The sequence below is a fragment of the Fukomys damarensis genome, unplaced genomic scaffold, assembly GCF_012274545.1.
Source record: "Fukomys damarensis isolate Sample0158 unplaced genomic scaffold, DMR_v1.0_HiC HiC_scaffold_24, whole genome shotgun sequence".
NCBI lineage: Eukaryota > Metazoa > Chordata > Mammalia > Rodentia > Bathyergidae > Fukomys > Fukomys damarensis.
Genome location: NW_022900936.1, coordinates 10,466,588 through 10,480,191, shown reverse-complemented (window position 1 = coordinate 10,480,191; position 13,604 = coordinate 10,466,588). Strand labels below are relative to the sequence as shown.

The window sequence follows — 13,604 nt, the reverse complement described above, 5'->3', positions numbered from 1 at the left end:
AAAAAAAAAAAAAAAAAAAAAATCAGAAAGGGCCGGGGATTTTGCTCAGTGGTTTCGCTGCTTGCCTCACAAGCTCAAGGTGCTGAGTTCAATTCCCAGTACCAAAAGAAGAAAAAGAAAAAAAATCCTAAGAACCTTCTAGTTGAAATACTGTATATTAATAGCTCATAATACATTTATAGTGATTATATATTATATATAGTCATAGAAGCGCATAATAGTAATAATACCCTAGTCCACACCTAGACAATCACGGTATGTTCTAGAGCTGTGCTCTCAAATGCCACAGTTAACTATTCAATTCCTGGGTCGCACTAGCTACTTTTCAAAAGCTGGGCAGCCACATACGCCTAGTGAATACCGACTGGACATGTCCATTCTATTGGCCAGCGGGGCTCTGGGGGAGTATTCGGAGGTGGGCTAGCAAACGCTGCAATAGGAGAAATGGGCTTGTGTAGCCAAGGAGATGGAAAAGGACGCCAAGGCGTTCTCACTGGCTCCTCACCTTTGGAGGCCTCCCCAAAGTTGGGGCCTCACCCCTGAAAACTGCTTTACCCTAGAAGCCTCCTTTTGCAAACCACCCAGGTATCACTCCAACCCTCCTCCCACACACAAACACAGGGTCGAGTCCACTATATCTGCCCGTCAGCCCAGCCTTGGGCTCCCTTCTACTCTCTTATTCAAAGCACCCACAAAGCCTGGCCTCAACCCCTTGGGCACTCTCGGCCGCACCCGCTGTCCTCCTCCAAGCTGGGAGTGCCAGATCGTCCCTACTTTTTCGATTTTTAAAATAACCCGTTTAGCCCTACGGCCTCATTTCAACTTTAGCTGCTGCCGGTCTTTTCAAACCTTCGTAAATTTGGCACCTCTCCCCTAGCCCGAGACCCTTGTAGGTCCTGCCCAACCTCCCCCCACAGATCTCCCGGTTTCTTGGAGCCCCTGGCCGCACCTGAGCAGAGCCGCTGCACCTTGAGCCGCCCGTTATAGACCCGAGTCACCTGCACCGTGAGCTCCTCCAGCTCGGTGCTGCCCGGCGCCTGCAGCAGGAACTGGCTCTCGTCTCCCCGCTTCACGTGTAGCAGAACCATGGCGGCTTCGGAGGCCTCGTCGAGGCGTCGAAAAGGATCGCGACACTCGGCCCGCAGGCTCCGCCAAGGGAAGCCCCAACCCCGAACAGAGGCGACCGACCAACCGCCGCTACAGGCCGGAACCCGGAGCTGTGCGCCTGCAGGGCCGGGGGAGGGGGGCAAGAGAACATTCGCTCCCGGAAGTGGCGGTTACCAGGACAACAATTCAACAGTCAAAAGGGCTGCCCGCTCAGGTCAAAATCCCAGGGTCGGAAAGCTGAGGTGCTCAGGGACGCAGCGGTACACTCTCGTACTCAACTGCGGCCTCGGCAACAATCGGCACCCAGCAGGGTTGCAGCCCCGCTCCCGGACGTGGCTGTTGCCCGGGCAACTCAAACACATGATGGCGCGCAGACGGCATAATAGCCTCCTGAGGCCGAGATTCCACCCAGGGATATGGCGAATTGAGGCCGGGGGTAGCTAGGTCAGGAATGAATGGGGTGGTGGGGACCAAAGGATCCAAATTCTGCAGCAGCCTCCGCTCCGCAACCCCAAAATCTAGCCGCGGCTTCCGCAGCTAAAGGCCTCCACTTCCGGAAACGCCTCCCCATTGCTTCCGGTCTGGGGAAATTTGGAGCTGCCAAGCAGGCTGGGTCGCTCGCGGTTCCCCGCTGTCCTCGCTGGTCTGGTTTTCAGGATCCAGGGAATAGGGCAAGTGCCAGTACTCATTTGTGCAGGCTGAGTCAAATTCGCACATTTAGGGTAGTTCGAGTAGCTGCTGCCAGAGAGACCCTTGGCGAAGTATTCAGCTATGTACCTTACAAATTCTTACCTTAAGGGTAAGTGGAGTCCAGCGTGGCTCGCAGTGTGACAAAGGAAACAACAAATGGACATGCCGGACCTGGTGGCCATGCGCCAATCCCAGTACTTGGGATGCTGAGACAGGAGGATAGCCTCCAATCCAGTTCGTGGACAGCCTAGGCTACATAGTGAGTTCGAGACCAGCCCGAACTACAAAGAGAGTTGGAGAACTTCTCTAAAAACCAAAACATGAGCTGTGGATTTAGGTCAGTGGTTCAGCTGCCTGCCTCACAAGCACAAGATCCCCGAATTTGATTCCTGGTACCAAAAAAATAATAACAAAAATAAAATAAAAACCAAAACCCCAACAATAAAGAGTGGATATCTTATTAGATCCCATATGTGAGAACTTGGAGTAAACAAACCTTTTTAGACTTCCTCCATATGTAACTGACCTCAGTTACTGCAAAATACATAACAATATGTTTAAGAGCTTAGGCCATCACAAGACTACCCAGAGCTCAGGCTATAATGTGGCAAACCCTGCTAGTCGAGTTCCGAATTCCAAGGCCACAAAGATAATATTTGGTGAGTTCTTAATGGCTCATGGCTAGCCTTCTCTCAGTAGTTGAGGTACTTGCCTTTCTAGAGCAAATCAGAACCCTAGAGAGAAACAGCAATTTGAGATTATATTCTAATTACCACCACCTGGTCCAGTGGGCCTATATAAGTAAGCATCAGACACATAGATGGGAGACCAGAACACCTGGATCCATCACTTTCCAGGAATGCCTTGTTCTTTCCATATACCCCTGCTAAGTGACTCACTTCCCTATTGGGCCAATACTGTCTTAGCTGAGACTTTACAGTAAAACCTTGGATCGTAAGTAACATATTCTGAGTGCTCCAGAAGACGAGCATTTCTAATAAATTTTAACTTGGTAAACAAGAGATGTCTTGGAATACTAGTAGTTTGTGACCTACCTTTCTCTACCCCCCCCACCTCTGCAGGATTGTGGATGATCATGGCCCAACAGGAAGAGGTGATGGAGGACATCTTGTTTGTAGAGGAGAAAAAGGTGGAGGAATCTCTCACTTCAAATGAAATTAGAGTGATTTGTAAAATGTGGGAAACAGTGTAGAAAAGCACCACCTAAATAAAAGCCGTAGCAGTGTGAGCAACGAAATGTTTAATGACAAGGCAATGTCACATTTTCATGAAATCCTCAGGAGACAAAAGTGTCCTTAGGCTCCTTGCTAAAGTTGCACAAAAAGAAAAAGATTCCAGTGATTCTCTTAGTGAGAATGAAAGTCGTCCTACACAATAGGACCTTCTCTTGTCCCCCTCACACCAGCTGTTAGGGCACTGGGAGGGCAGGCGGACCAAGGAAGAGAGTAGCACCCAAGAGAATAGCCTTTGCTTTCAAAGGCAGGTTTGTTCGCTAGGGGGCTCAGTGAAAGTCACCTTCCAGAGTCTGGGCCCTGACTCTAAATTTATTTTCATTTTTATCTTGTTCTTTAGAAAGGGCAGGGAAGCATGCAGAATGTTGCAGAAGCAGAACTTAACACAGGGGTAGAGGCAAATGTTGCTTTTACAGTTTATCTTTAAGACATAGGGAAGTGCAGACAGCTGTTGTTTCAGCAGCTCATCCTTTGTGCAGGTCATGACCTCTGTGGGTTTAGCAGGAGGGACGAGCCTTAGACTGTCAGCCTTGAGACCGTCAGTCTCTGCTTTTTGTTTTTTTTCATTTCACAGCCACAAGTTTTCAAAGGTAAGTGAAAGATAATTTATTTTTCTTTATATTTTGTATTTCCTTTATTTTGTATTATACAACAGTATTGTAATCATTTTTATACGAATATTTTTGGGTTGTGGAATGAATCATCTGAGTTTCCATTATTTCTTATGGGGCAATTTGCTTTGATATACAAGTGCTTTGAATTACAAGCACGTTTCTGGAATGAACTATGCTTGCAAAACAAGGTTTTACTATACTCACAGACCTATAGATTGTGATTGTGACCCATGTTGTGATTTTGCTGTATAAATTACCCCTGACAAAGAACCTTCGTAGCTACCCACTCAGGACACTTCCTAGAAATCCAGGAGCTGTTCTTCATTCTTGATAAAACTCTCGTAACTTCCTCCTTTGGTTTGCAACTTCTTTCCTCTATGTTGTGAGACCACAAACTCAGCACATTAGGCAAAAGGACAAGGCACAGAGGTCCAAGCTCAACTCGACAGGTTTATTTCAGAACAAACCTGAGAGGGATGGCTCCAGCACTAAAGACCAGACCAGCAGCCCTCCTAGAGGAGAAGGGGGGCTTTTGTAGGGTCTTGGGAGTGAAAGGGATTGTAGCTTCCTGCCAAGAACAAGGGTGGAGATAGCACAGTGGTATTGGCTGTCTAAAAGCTGGGCTTGGGGAAGCTCTGGTAGTGGCTCCTATCAGTGGTGGGGCTGATTGTGTTCTGACACCCCTGGTACAGCTGTGTGGGGGATTCAGGGGGCCTCTGATCAGGATGGCGATGGTTGGATCCCTTTGTGGCACATCTGACATCAAACAGGCTGGGAGTTATTTTTCCCATATCAGTGCTAGGATAACAGGCATGCAGCACCACACTTGGCTAGTTTTGGATAACTCAGAATGGCGGTTGCTGGAAAAGAGAAACTTTTAAGTGTTACTCACTGTGTTGTTTTGAGTAAGTCCTAATACACTACAGAACACTAAACCTCCTGCAAAGCCCTCTAATCCTGTTTTCTGCCCCTTCCTCAGAAATAAACTGCTCTTCTGAATTTGGGGTTTATCATTTCCATTGCATGTTTTTATACCATTTACACATATATACATCCCTAAAGATTTTGCACAAATGGCATCTTACTGTATTATTTTGTAACTTAGCTGGAATGTTGAGGATTGAACCAAGGGCCTCCAATATGCTAGACAAGCATTCCACCACTGAGCTGCATCTCCAGCCCCAGTTATATTACACTTGTGAAATGAGGAAGTTACAGAAATAGAAACAGAAAGCAGATTAACGGCTGGTGGAGGCTGAAGTCAGAGGAAAGAGGCTGGGTTGGGATGTGATGGGGGTGGGATCCCAGGAGTGACAGAAATGTCCCTTATCAATCAATGTTAGTGCCCTGCTCGTGCTACCATGCTGCACGAGAACTGTGCAAAGCTGAGAAAAGGTACACAGGTTCGCGGTATCACAACTTCCCCTCTTCCAATGCCATATAACTGACTGCAATTATCTTAATTTTTTTTTAAAAGTCTACTGCTCTGTATCAGACTTAAAAGTTAATGAGTAATTACACTTGATCTTAGCCAAAAGGCCGAGAAGTGATGGGGTTAATGGACAATTAAAACTAGGAGCCAAAGTTACTGTTTTGAATATCAACCAAAAAGGACTGGATAAAGGTAATACTTCCAGAATCTACTTGCTGTATGTAGTCTCTTAATTTGGGTCTTTTTGGCCAGTTTTTTTTTTTTTTTTTTTTTTTTTTTTTTGGTTTGGCTGTTGGTGTCCTAATTCCCCTCTGCTTCCCAGTTGTTTTTTCTTCTGTCGGTCAGAACATCATCATTCATGCTTCATGTGTTATTTCCAAGCTGACAAGATTTCTAATGAGGGGCTCTTACGGAGTAAGTGCATGGGCTTCTTGTTGACCATTAGTAATCTCAGAAAATCTTTCTTCTTACAATAAACATTATATGAAGAAATGATTATAGGAAAATAAGGTTTTGAATTAAAATATTTGATTTGGCAAAATCGGACCTAACTAATTTCCCCAAAAACTACTGAACTTGTATATGAGAAGTTCAAGGAAAATGGCTTCCTTTTTGAGCAAAGTAGTCAGCATGGCAAAGACAGGTATATTTATTTCATGTGACAGCACACTTCGCAGGATATGTACAGAATATCTGTATACCACTGATTTTAATACTGTACTTTCTATAAAGTATATAGTTATAAATATTATATGCCACATAAGCAGTAAAATTCTTACATATAAACAGCAATCTACTATCAAGGACAAAGAGAATTCATAAAGAGATCCTTAGTGTCTAATTTCTGCTCTGCTTTGAACAGAACTGGCAAATATTTAATAATACACAGAATAATGGCTAGTTATCTGCAGCCTACCTTTAACTTTCCTAACTTTGTGCGTTTTCAGCAACTTGCCAAATACAATTTTCCTGACGAAGGCTGAGCTGCTGCTGCTATGTGTTTTTTAGACAGTAGTTTATACTCATTAGGAAACACTGCTCACAGAACTGCAATCGGCACTAGTGAAGTTAACCTAACAATGAATTATTTTGCAAATGGAGAACAAATACCATATACACTAATCACATAGATGTTAAAGCCACAATTAACAAGTTAATAATTTACATTTTGAAGCACAGTGCTTAAAAGATACTACTGCCAAAATGATTAGAACCCCCCCAAAAAAAGCACAATATAAAACTCACTAGTTATCTCTGACAGCAAATCCTGGCTGTTAACAAAGGATTACTTCTATAAATATAGTATTTTGATAACATTTGAGCATTTAGAAAAGTGCTTTTTCCTAATAGATTTATGTTTTAAGTGCAATGCAGTTTGCTGTGCTTTTACACTTCACATATTCTTAGCCATAAACTCTATTTTTTAATATTCTCCCAATGTGCATCTTTAAAGGCTAACTGAGGGCCTAGGAATTTAGGTGGACATATACAACTCTTTATATATATATATATATATATATAAAAGGAATGTTAATTTAAGTCTTAATGGGTAAAGATGATTTTAACTTAAACTGACAAAAAAACAACTAGTGCTCGAGGGGCTTCTGACTGGTTTACTTAACAATATCAAAATACTACACTCTGTAAAAATTCTGTGTACTTCATAAAATAAAAGCAGGATCAGCTGCATACTGGCAGTGCAGGAGACAGAATCCACAGCTAATTTGAGGTATACCCTCTAAACACTTAAAGCAGCATCAGAGATGTGCTATGGAGCCTCTTGGAGAAGAGGCCACACTGGGCATGTCCCTGGTCCGCAACACTCTGGGGATGGATGCTTTCCCTGCTAAAAGCAAAGTTCCAGAGCAAAAGCAGCAGAGAAAAGCATGGGAAGGAAATGGCTAACACATTCCTTAAATGTACAGAAGAGACCATGTTTAGCTGTAACATTTGTCACTCACCTCGGTGGTATGTGCCTTCCCTACATCTAAGGCCACAGCACTCTTTCAAGGGTACTAAAGTATCTGTCCATGTGACAGTGACCGCAAAATATGCTGCTTCAGGCTGCAAGAATCCCCTCCTGGGGGAAAGCATGCGGAGGCCCCGGAGTAGAAAGTAACAAGGGTGTGTGTGCTTAAAGGGCTGGGGTGTAGAATAATAGAAAATTCTGCTTATCTAGAGAGATTATTTTGGTTTTGGAAATAAAATTAACAAAATATTTCAAATTACACATGTAGCCATCTTTTTGGTAATGAGATACTGAAAAAGGTCTTTGTTAGAACTTTTAGGTAAAAAATCTGGTCTGAGCTATATCCTTAGAATTTAGGAGTTTTGTAAATATGTAAATTTATGCATATTTGTGCATAGATAATATGCACACACATATGTAACTTTTTTGTTAAAGCAGTGCTCTTCAACTGTTTCACTGTTACTTTGGCAGCTCTTTGGTAAATATGAATACCAACTGTCAATAGTGCGCAAGAGCTGGCGGTAATGTCAGCTAAAAGTTGTGTGGGCATTCTAAGATTTTTCAGACTGACAAGGAATGTCTGAATAAGGACTACTTTCTAAGGTAGTTTTAAGCACTTTTCATGGTTACTCCTGTCTCCTATTCATCTGAAGAGAAACACACCAAAATTCCAGTTAATAATCAGAAGGATTTTTCCTCATTCCCAATATACACATATTCCAACTCTATTCACATCACCTAGTGGTATCTTATGAAGGTATCAGTGCACTTAACAATTATTTATTGCACATAATGAATAACTAATGCCCAATTCTTTTGGCTCTGCCCTGCCAAAACTAAAAAAGAAACAAAAATAAACAAACCACCTTTCCCCCCTTTCTAGAGTATCAGTCACATCATCTTTCTGTAAAGTCCTGTGTGGGCGATGCCTTGGGTGCTGAGGTGGTGAAGGGGTCGGTGGCAGGGCTGGTGCTGGGCTGGAGCAGAGGGACAGGAGGCGGAGGTGGTCTTCTGGATGGCAACACACAGAAAGAAACATTTGTACCTTTGTTCCAGTCATCATCAAATGCACTTGGTTGATTTCCCAGTGTGTCTGGACAAACTGACTTTGACTTCCCTTTTATACTAAAGTCATCTTCCTCAAAGGTTACCCATCCTTTCAGATTGCTAGTTTTCACTGTAGACTGGCCCTGCAGATCAAAACTGTCCTTAAAGCAATCGAGAGAAGATGAAGGCTTGTCTGTGTTCTGGCGGAGAGGCATCAGCGAAGGGACAGGACTGTTTGTAACAGGCTCTTCTTTGGAGGACCAGGAAGCTGTCTCTGACTCTTGAGACTGGGCTCTAAATGGGTTTCCAGGAACAGCAGTCCTGTCGGAGAAAGGATTTGTGCTGGTCAAGCTAGTAATAAATGGGTTTGGAGAGCTTCGCATGTTTTCCTGGCTTCGAGTTGGAACTGGAGGCATGGTTGGCATGCAGCTTACAGAACTCCAAGTATTAACATTACTTTGTGTTGCAGAAGGCAACTGAATCAACTTCTTTGGGTCTGGGGTTAGAACAGGTGACGTCTGGACAGAGAGCCGAGCCTTTGATACAGCAAGCAGATTAAATGACAGATCTTCAAATAGGTCACTCTTTAATAGTGATTCTTGTTTGACACTTGAGACTCCATTTGTTTTTACCTGGAAAGGAAAGAGAACACTGAACAAACGGTTTGTATTTATTAATATTCTCTATCCTTCCTGTCTGAATTAGTCTTCCTTTTTTGGGGCAAGTACAAATTTAGAAATTAAAAAGTAGCTTTGTGGAGGTTGTTACTCTGGTGACAGAAGGAGAGTCAAACAGCTAAAATCTTAACTCTTTAAAAACTACCAAGTTCTTTTATTGAATCCACACATTTTTAATCTCAAAGAAACTTGATAAAATTTATTTCATTCACTCAAGTTTTGAAATAGTAAGAGAATTGCACAGAATTAACAAATTTGTCCATGCCCAGTTCATTCAAATTTTAACATACACTTAAACCCATAGTCAGGACTTATGCTAAATCTGTAAAATAAGCTTCCAACACCTATCTTATGAGGATGATGTGGTTTCATTGTTCTTTTAAATATATTTTCAGTTAAGATGTTACTATAATTCAACTTTAATTCAATGTTATTAGTGTATTTGTATTCATAAGCTGTAGAGGTATCTTTTCCCTCTAAATCGAAAAGTAAATTTTCAGAGTTATCTTTTAATGTAAGTTCTCCTTTGAAGGATAAACAGTGAATAATGTGATAACTTTCCTTAATCGACCTTCCCTATCTTGTTAAATTCCAAAGTAGGTACGCTATTAATAACCAAGTGCAACAATAGTCTAAAACCAGGGGAAAATTCTATTTTCTGCTTGGTATATTAATCGAAAATGAAAATGAAGCTGTGCCCCAAGTGTTGCCATAAACTGGTAGCATGAGGAAGTGTTCAGGACTGTTTTGTGGTCGGGGAATGTTTGCACTCTTTCCCTAATCCCTTTTGCCTCCTCACAAGAAAGCTGGTTGGGTGGAGTCCAGTCGTGGGCCTGCTGGGGAAAAGAAGTATGATTCTGGCCCCCGGAGCAAATTAGTTCATCAGGCATTTCATTAATTTTCAAAACAAAACAAAACAAAGACTACGTAATTCATAGGCTAGGGTAAGTGACTTGGACACTCATGCCAAATTCAATGAGAAAAACAAAACTTCTGGGTTGGAAAGGACTGGGAAGGGAGAATTTTAGCTTCAAGATCTGCAAAGTAAAACAGCACTAAGCAAATTAACTATCTCATGAAATATATTAGACAAAAAATATCAGTAGCTATGTAATAGCACGTTATGACACTGGCTCAGTGCTTAATAATAGAGGCCATTCACTTGAAAAAGAACATGGTATGGACAACCTCATAAGTGAACAACTTCAAGTATCTGCTTACCTTCTTGAAGTTTCATTAATTTTCACAGTCCTAGAACACCATTTATAACTGAATGAACAAGTGTTTTTTTTCAAACGACATGACTAAATCAGTTGCAAAACTAAGGGGTCATAGGACGTTCAAATGTATTCTAAATGCATTAAAGGTAAGCAGGTTTACATGTGGAAATGAACTTGACATGAAATTTTATTAGTCATTATAAAATTATAATTACTCTATATTACACTAATCCCTGGATTATTGATGATTACTACTACTAAATGGCAACACTTGGGTCTAGGACAAAGTTCTCCTATGGCAGATAGCACAATCCACAACAGATATTATAAGAAAGGAAAAGTTAACACTCTTCACAGCTTAGAATTGTAGGCCCTGGCCAAATAAATGCTATACATTTAAGTATTATTATTTTCAGATATAATTTTTATTTTAAAATAAGTTAAAGGTAATTTGATAGAAGCAGGATCTTTTTTCCAATCAGACTTAAAATTTCAATGTCAGCCACACCACCATTCAATATATTAGAATTAATTTATAATCTAAGAAGAATTTGGGAAGACAATATTAAAACTATTGTTATTTTTGCTGAGAAAGGTGTTGGAAGGACACTTACATAAACTTGCTATTATATTAACTTTCATCTTTCTAAATCACCAATTCTTACTTATTGAAAAGAATCTTGCTATTAAAACTCTTTGGAAAAAAAATATTTCCCAAAATAAACCCAAGAAAAAAAATTTGTGTTCAAATAGTTATGAAAACCATTTGGTTTTGCTAATTAGGCTTTCATATACCTAAAGCTTACCTTCTTGAAGTTATACTGTTTAGTTTTGTTATTTTCATTTAAAAATTAAGCAAAAAATGGTAAAGCATTAGCAAGACCAACCAAAATGATTCCTAAAAATCCAAAATACTACAAAAAAGAAAACGCAGGTTTTATGGTATGATAGTTTAACTTATTAATGTGGACAGGTGGTTTTAAAAATGGGTGAAACTTTAGATGTATGAGTCAAAAGACCTATACATCTAATGTGCTACGATGGGTGAAAAGCACATATAAGATTGATAAAAAGTCAGATACCTGTTACCCTGATGGTTGCTCCTGCTTTGAGAAAAGGAATATAGACATCAAAGGAAAGAGTTAGGAAGACAATTTGAGACCAGCCAGCAACCCTAACAATTCAGTTATTAAATACTTTTAGTTCTATCTTACAGAGCTCAAGGGCAACAGTATTTGCAGGATGTAGCACAAGTTTACAAAACAACTGCAATTTCTTTTGTAATTTTTATTGAATTAGAACCCCCCCACCCCCCACCCCCGCTTTGGTACTGGGGATCAAACTTGGAACCTTGTACATGTGAGGCTGGTGGTGGCACAACTGAGCTAAATCCCCGGCCCTAGATCCCATTTTTTGTTTTTTTTTTTTTGGTTTTTTGAGACAGGGTCTCACTATGTAGTTGAGACTGACCTGGAACTCACTATGTATCTCAGGATGGTCTCGAACTCACAGTGATCCTCCAGCCTCAGCCTCCTGAGTGCTAGGATTACAGGCATGCACCACCACGCCCTAGATCCAAATCTAAATTTTGTTTGAACTTGATTACCAACCAGCTCAAAGTTTTATTGTTCCAAAAAGGTTTACAGAACTCTGAAACATTTTAAGCATTCCATTCTGGGCTGAATGGTTATCATTACTACCTCCACAGTTCCTGTGTGTAAACACTAATCCCCAGGTATCTGGGGTATTTGATGTCTTTGTAAAGAGATAATTAGCGTTTGAAAAGGTGCAGAGTTTAGGGCCCCTGTGATGGGATCAGAGCACAAGTGTTGGCTTCCTCCACCCTCCTTTTCAGGCATACACTGAAGAAAGGCCAGGTGAGCACACAGTGAGAAGGTGGCTATCAGCAAGCCAGGAAGAAACAACCCACCTACACTGGTGGCCTGACCTTGGATTTACTGCCTCCGCAACCAGGAGTGCTAGGGTCATGTTGCGTAAGCTGCCCAGTCTATGGTTATTTTTTATTTATTTATTTTTTTGGTACCAGGGATCGAACTTGGGACTTTGTACTTGCAAGGCAGGCGCTGGAACCACTGAGCTAAATCTCCAGCCTGTGGTTATTTTTTTGAGGCAACTTAAATAGACTTAAGACACAGCTTTCCGATAAACTATTGTCATTATTGTAGAAAGTGTACTAAATGGTATCATTTTGCAAAAGTACCACACTAATGACAATTAATATTAATTTTAACAAAATGGACGGGACCCAGTTTTGTTCTGTGTTACTCAAGTTTTCTGAAGGACGATACTGTCATTAATTTACCTTGCAACTGGTTAGTGTGAAGGTACAAACAAGGCAGGAAACTATGTTAGGGGAGTTTCCTGCCTACTAAACAAAAGACTTGAATTTTAGTGACCACTGTCTGGATGATCTTAAGAGTCATGTTTATCAGCTGTGGCAGTGGGTAAGAATAGGACAGGCTTAGACCAGGAATTACAGGGCTGCTCCTCTCCACTAAATGGATCTCGAATGCTTGGCCTCTTCCTTCTCTGTCCACTAGCTCGTCAGTCCTATGGCAGCGAGCTCTGTGACTGTACTTGCTGCTGGATTTCCTGATTTCCAGCTCTTACCTGGTCATCAGATGACTGACATGCTGGAAGTCATGAGACAGTGAGTGAGATGTTTTTGTTTTGTAAAGGTAAATGAAAAGAATCTTTTCTATACAGAATTAGAGTCAAAGGAATTTTTCTACATATAATTAGTCAAAGAACATCAAAATAACAAAAAGTAAAATTGGGTCACATATGATTTTACATTTTAAACTTGGGCAGGAATGTTCAATTCTAGAACCACTCCATATAACCAAAATATCAAATTTGCCACATTTAAAATCCTCATCCTCATCATATTTGAAGATTCTACATATTTTTCAAGCAACAGTTACTTTGGAGGATAAGAAGTTGATATCAATGAGAAAATTTAGATTAGATTTGATAAAAAAGAGAAAATTTGGACTTTAAAACAAACATCTTTGGCATGTTTAATAAACTGACTATAACAAGATTTGAGAATACAAGCTATCAGACTACACATAAAGCAAGTGCTGTCAGCAAGAAATCAAATCATCTCAAAGAAAAACTGAAATCCAAACAATGGAAAATGGGTTCAGGTATGAATCCAGGGCGTGTGCCTGTAATTCCAGCACTCAGGGGGCTGAGGCAGGGGGATCGCCGCAAGTCTGAGACCAGCCTGTGTTACACAGTGAATTCAAGGCCAGTCTGAACTATCTATTGAGACCCTCTCTCTCTCTCAAAAAAAGAAAACAATGGAAAATGATCTCAGAAAACAATGCCTGGTAGTCACTGGCATGTTTCCACAGCAGTGTGTGTGTCACTAGTGAACTGCAATCTTCTTGGATCGTTTGCTTTTCCTGAAAGTTTTTAGAGCACAGCACTTTGTCTAGTTCACACTGGCCTCAGGATACTTAGGTCATTACAAAGCAGTAGGAATTAAGGTGTACTTCTACTCTACCATGAATGCCCTAAAACACTAAAAGCGCAAAGTGGCTAGTTTGATTTGCCCTCTAATTACATT

At 41.0% G+C, this 13,604-nt stretch overlaps 2 protein-coding genes across 18 annotated transcripts in view; both read right to left on the bottom strand.

Annotated features, from left to right (window-relative positions):
- The window catches only part of Cfap298 (cilia and flagella associated protein 298), a 12,880-nt gene extending 11,307 nt beyond the window's left edge, over nucleotides 1-1,573 (bottom strand). For both annotated transcript variants that reach the window (XM_010608637.3, XM_010608636.3), the window contains exon 1: nucleotides 950-1,573. In XM_010608637.3, the coding sequence (XP_010606939.1) occupies nucleotides 950-1,088 (139 nt within the window). In that variant the 5' untranslated portion in view covers nucleotides 1,089-1,573. The remainder of the gene's footprint in view (nucleotides 1-949) is intronic.
- A 5,955-nt stretch (nucleotides 1,574-7,528) lies between these two features.
- Synj1 (synaptojanin 1) overlaps nucleotides 7,529-13,604 on the bottom strand; it is an 88,031-nt gene continuing 81,955 nt past the window's right edge. For 9 of the 16 annotated variants that reach the window (XM_010608638.3, XM_010608647.3, XM_033767991.1 and 6 more), the window contains one exon: nucleotides 7,529-8,744. In XM_010608638.3, coding sequence (XP_010606940.1) covers nucleotides 7,962-8,744 — 783 coding nt within the window. In that variant the 3' untranslated portion in view covers nucleotides 7,529-7,961. Of the gene's footprint in view, nucleotides 8,745-11,088; nucleotides 11,116-13,604 lie in introns of those variants that run through there. The other 7 variants (XM_033767997.1, XM_033768003.1, XM_033768001.1 and 4 more) reach the window with 4 other exon arrangements.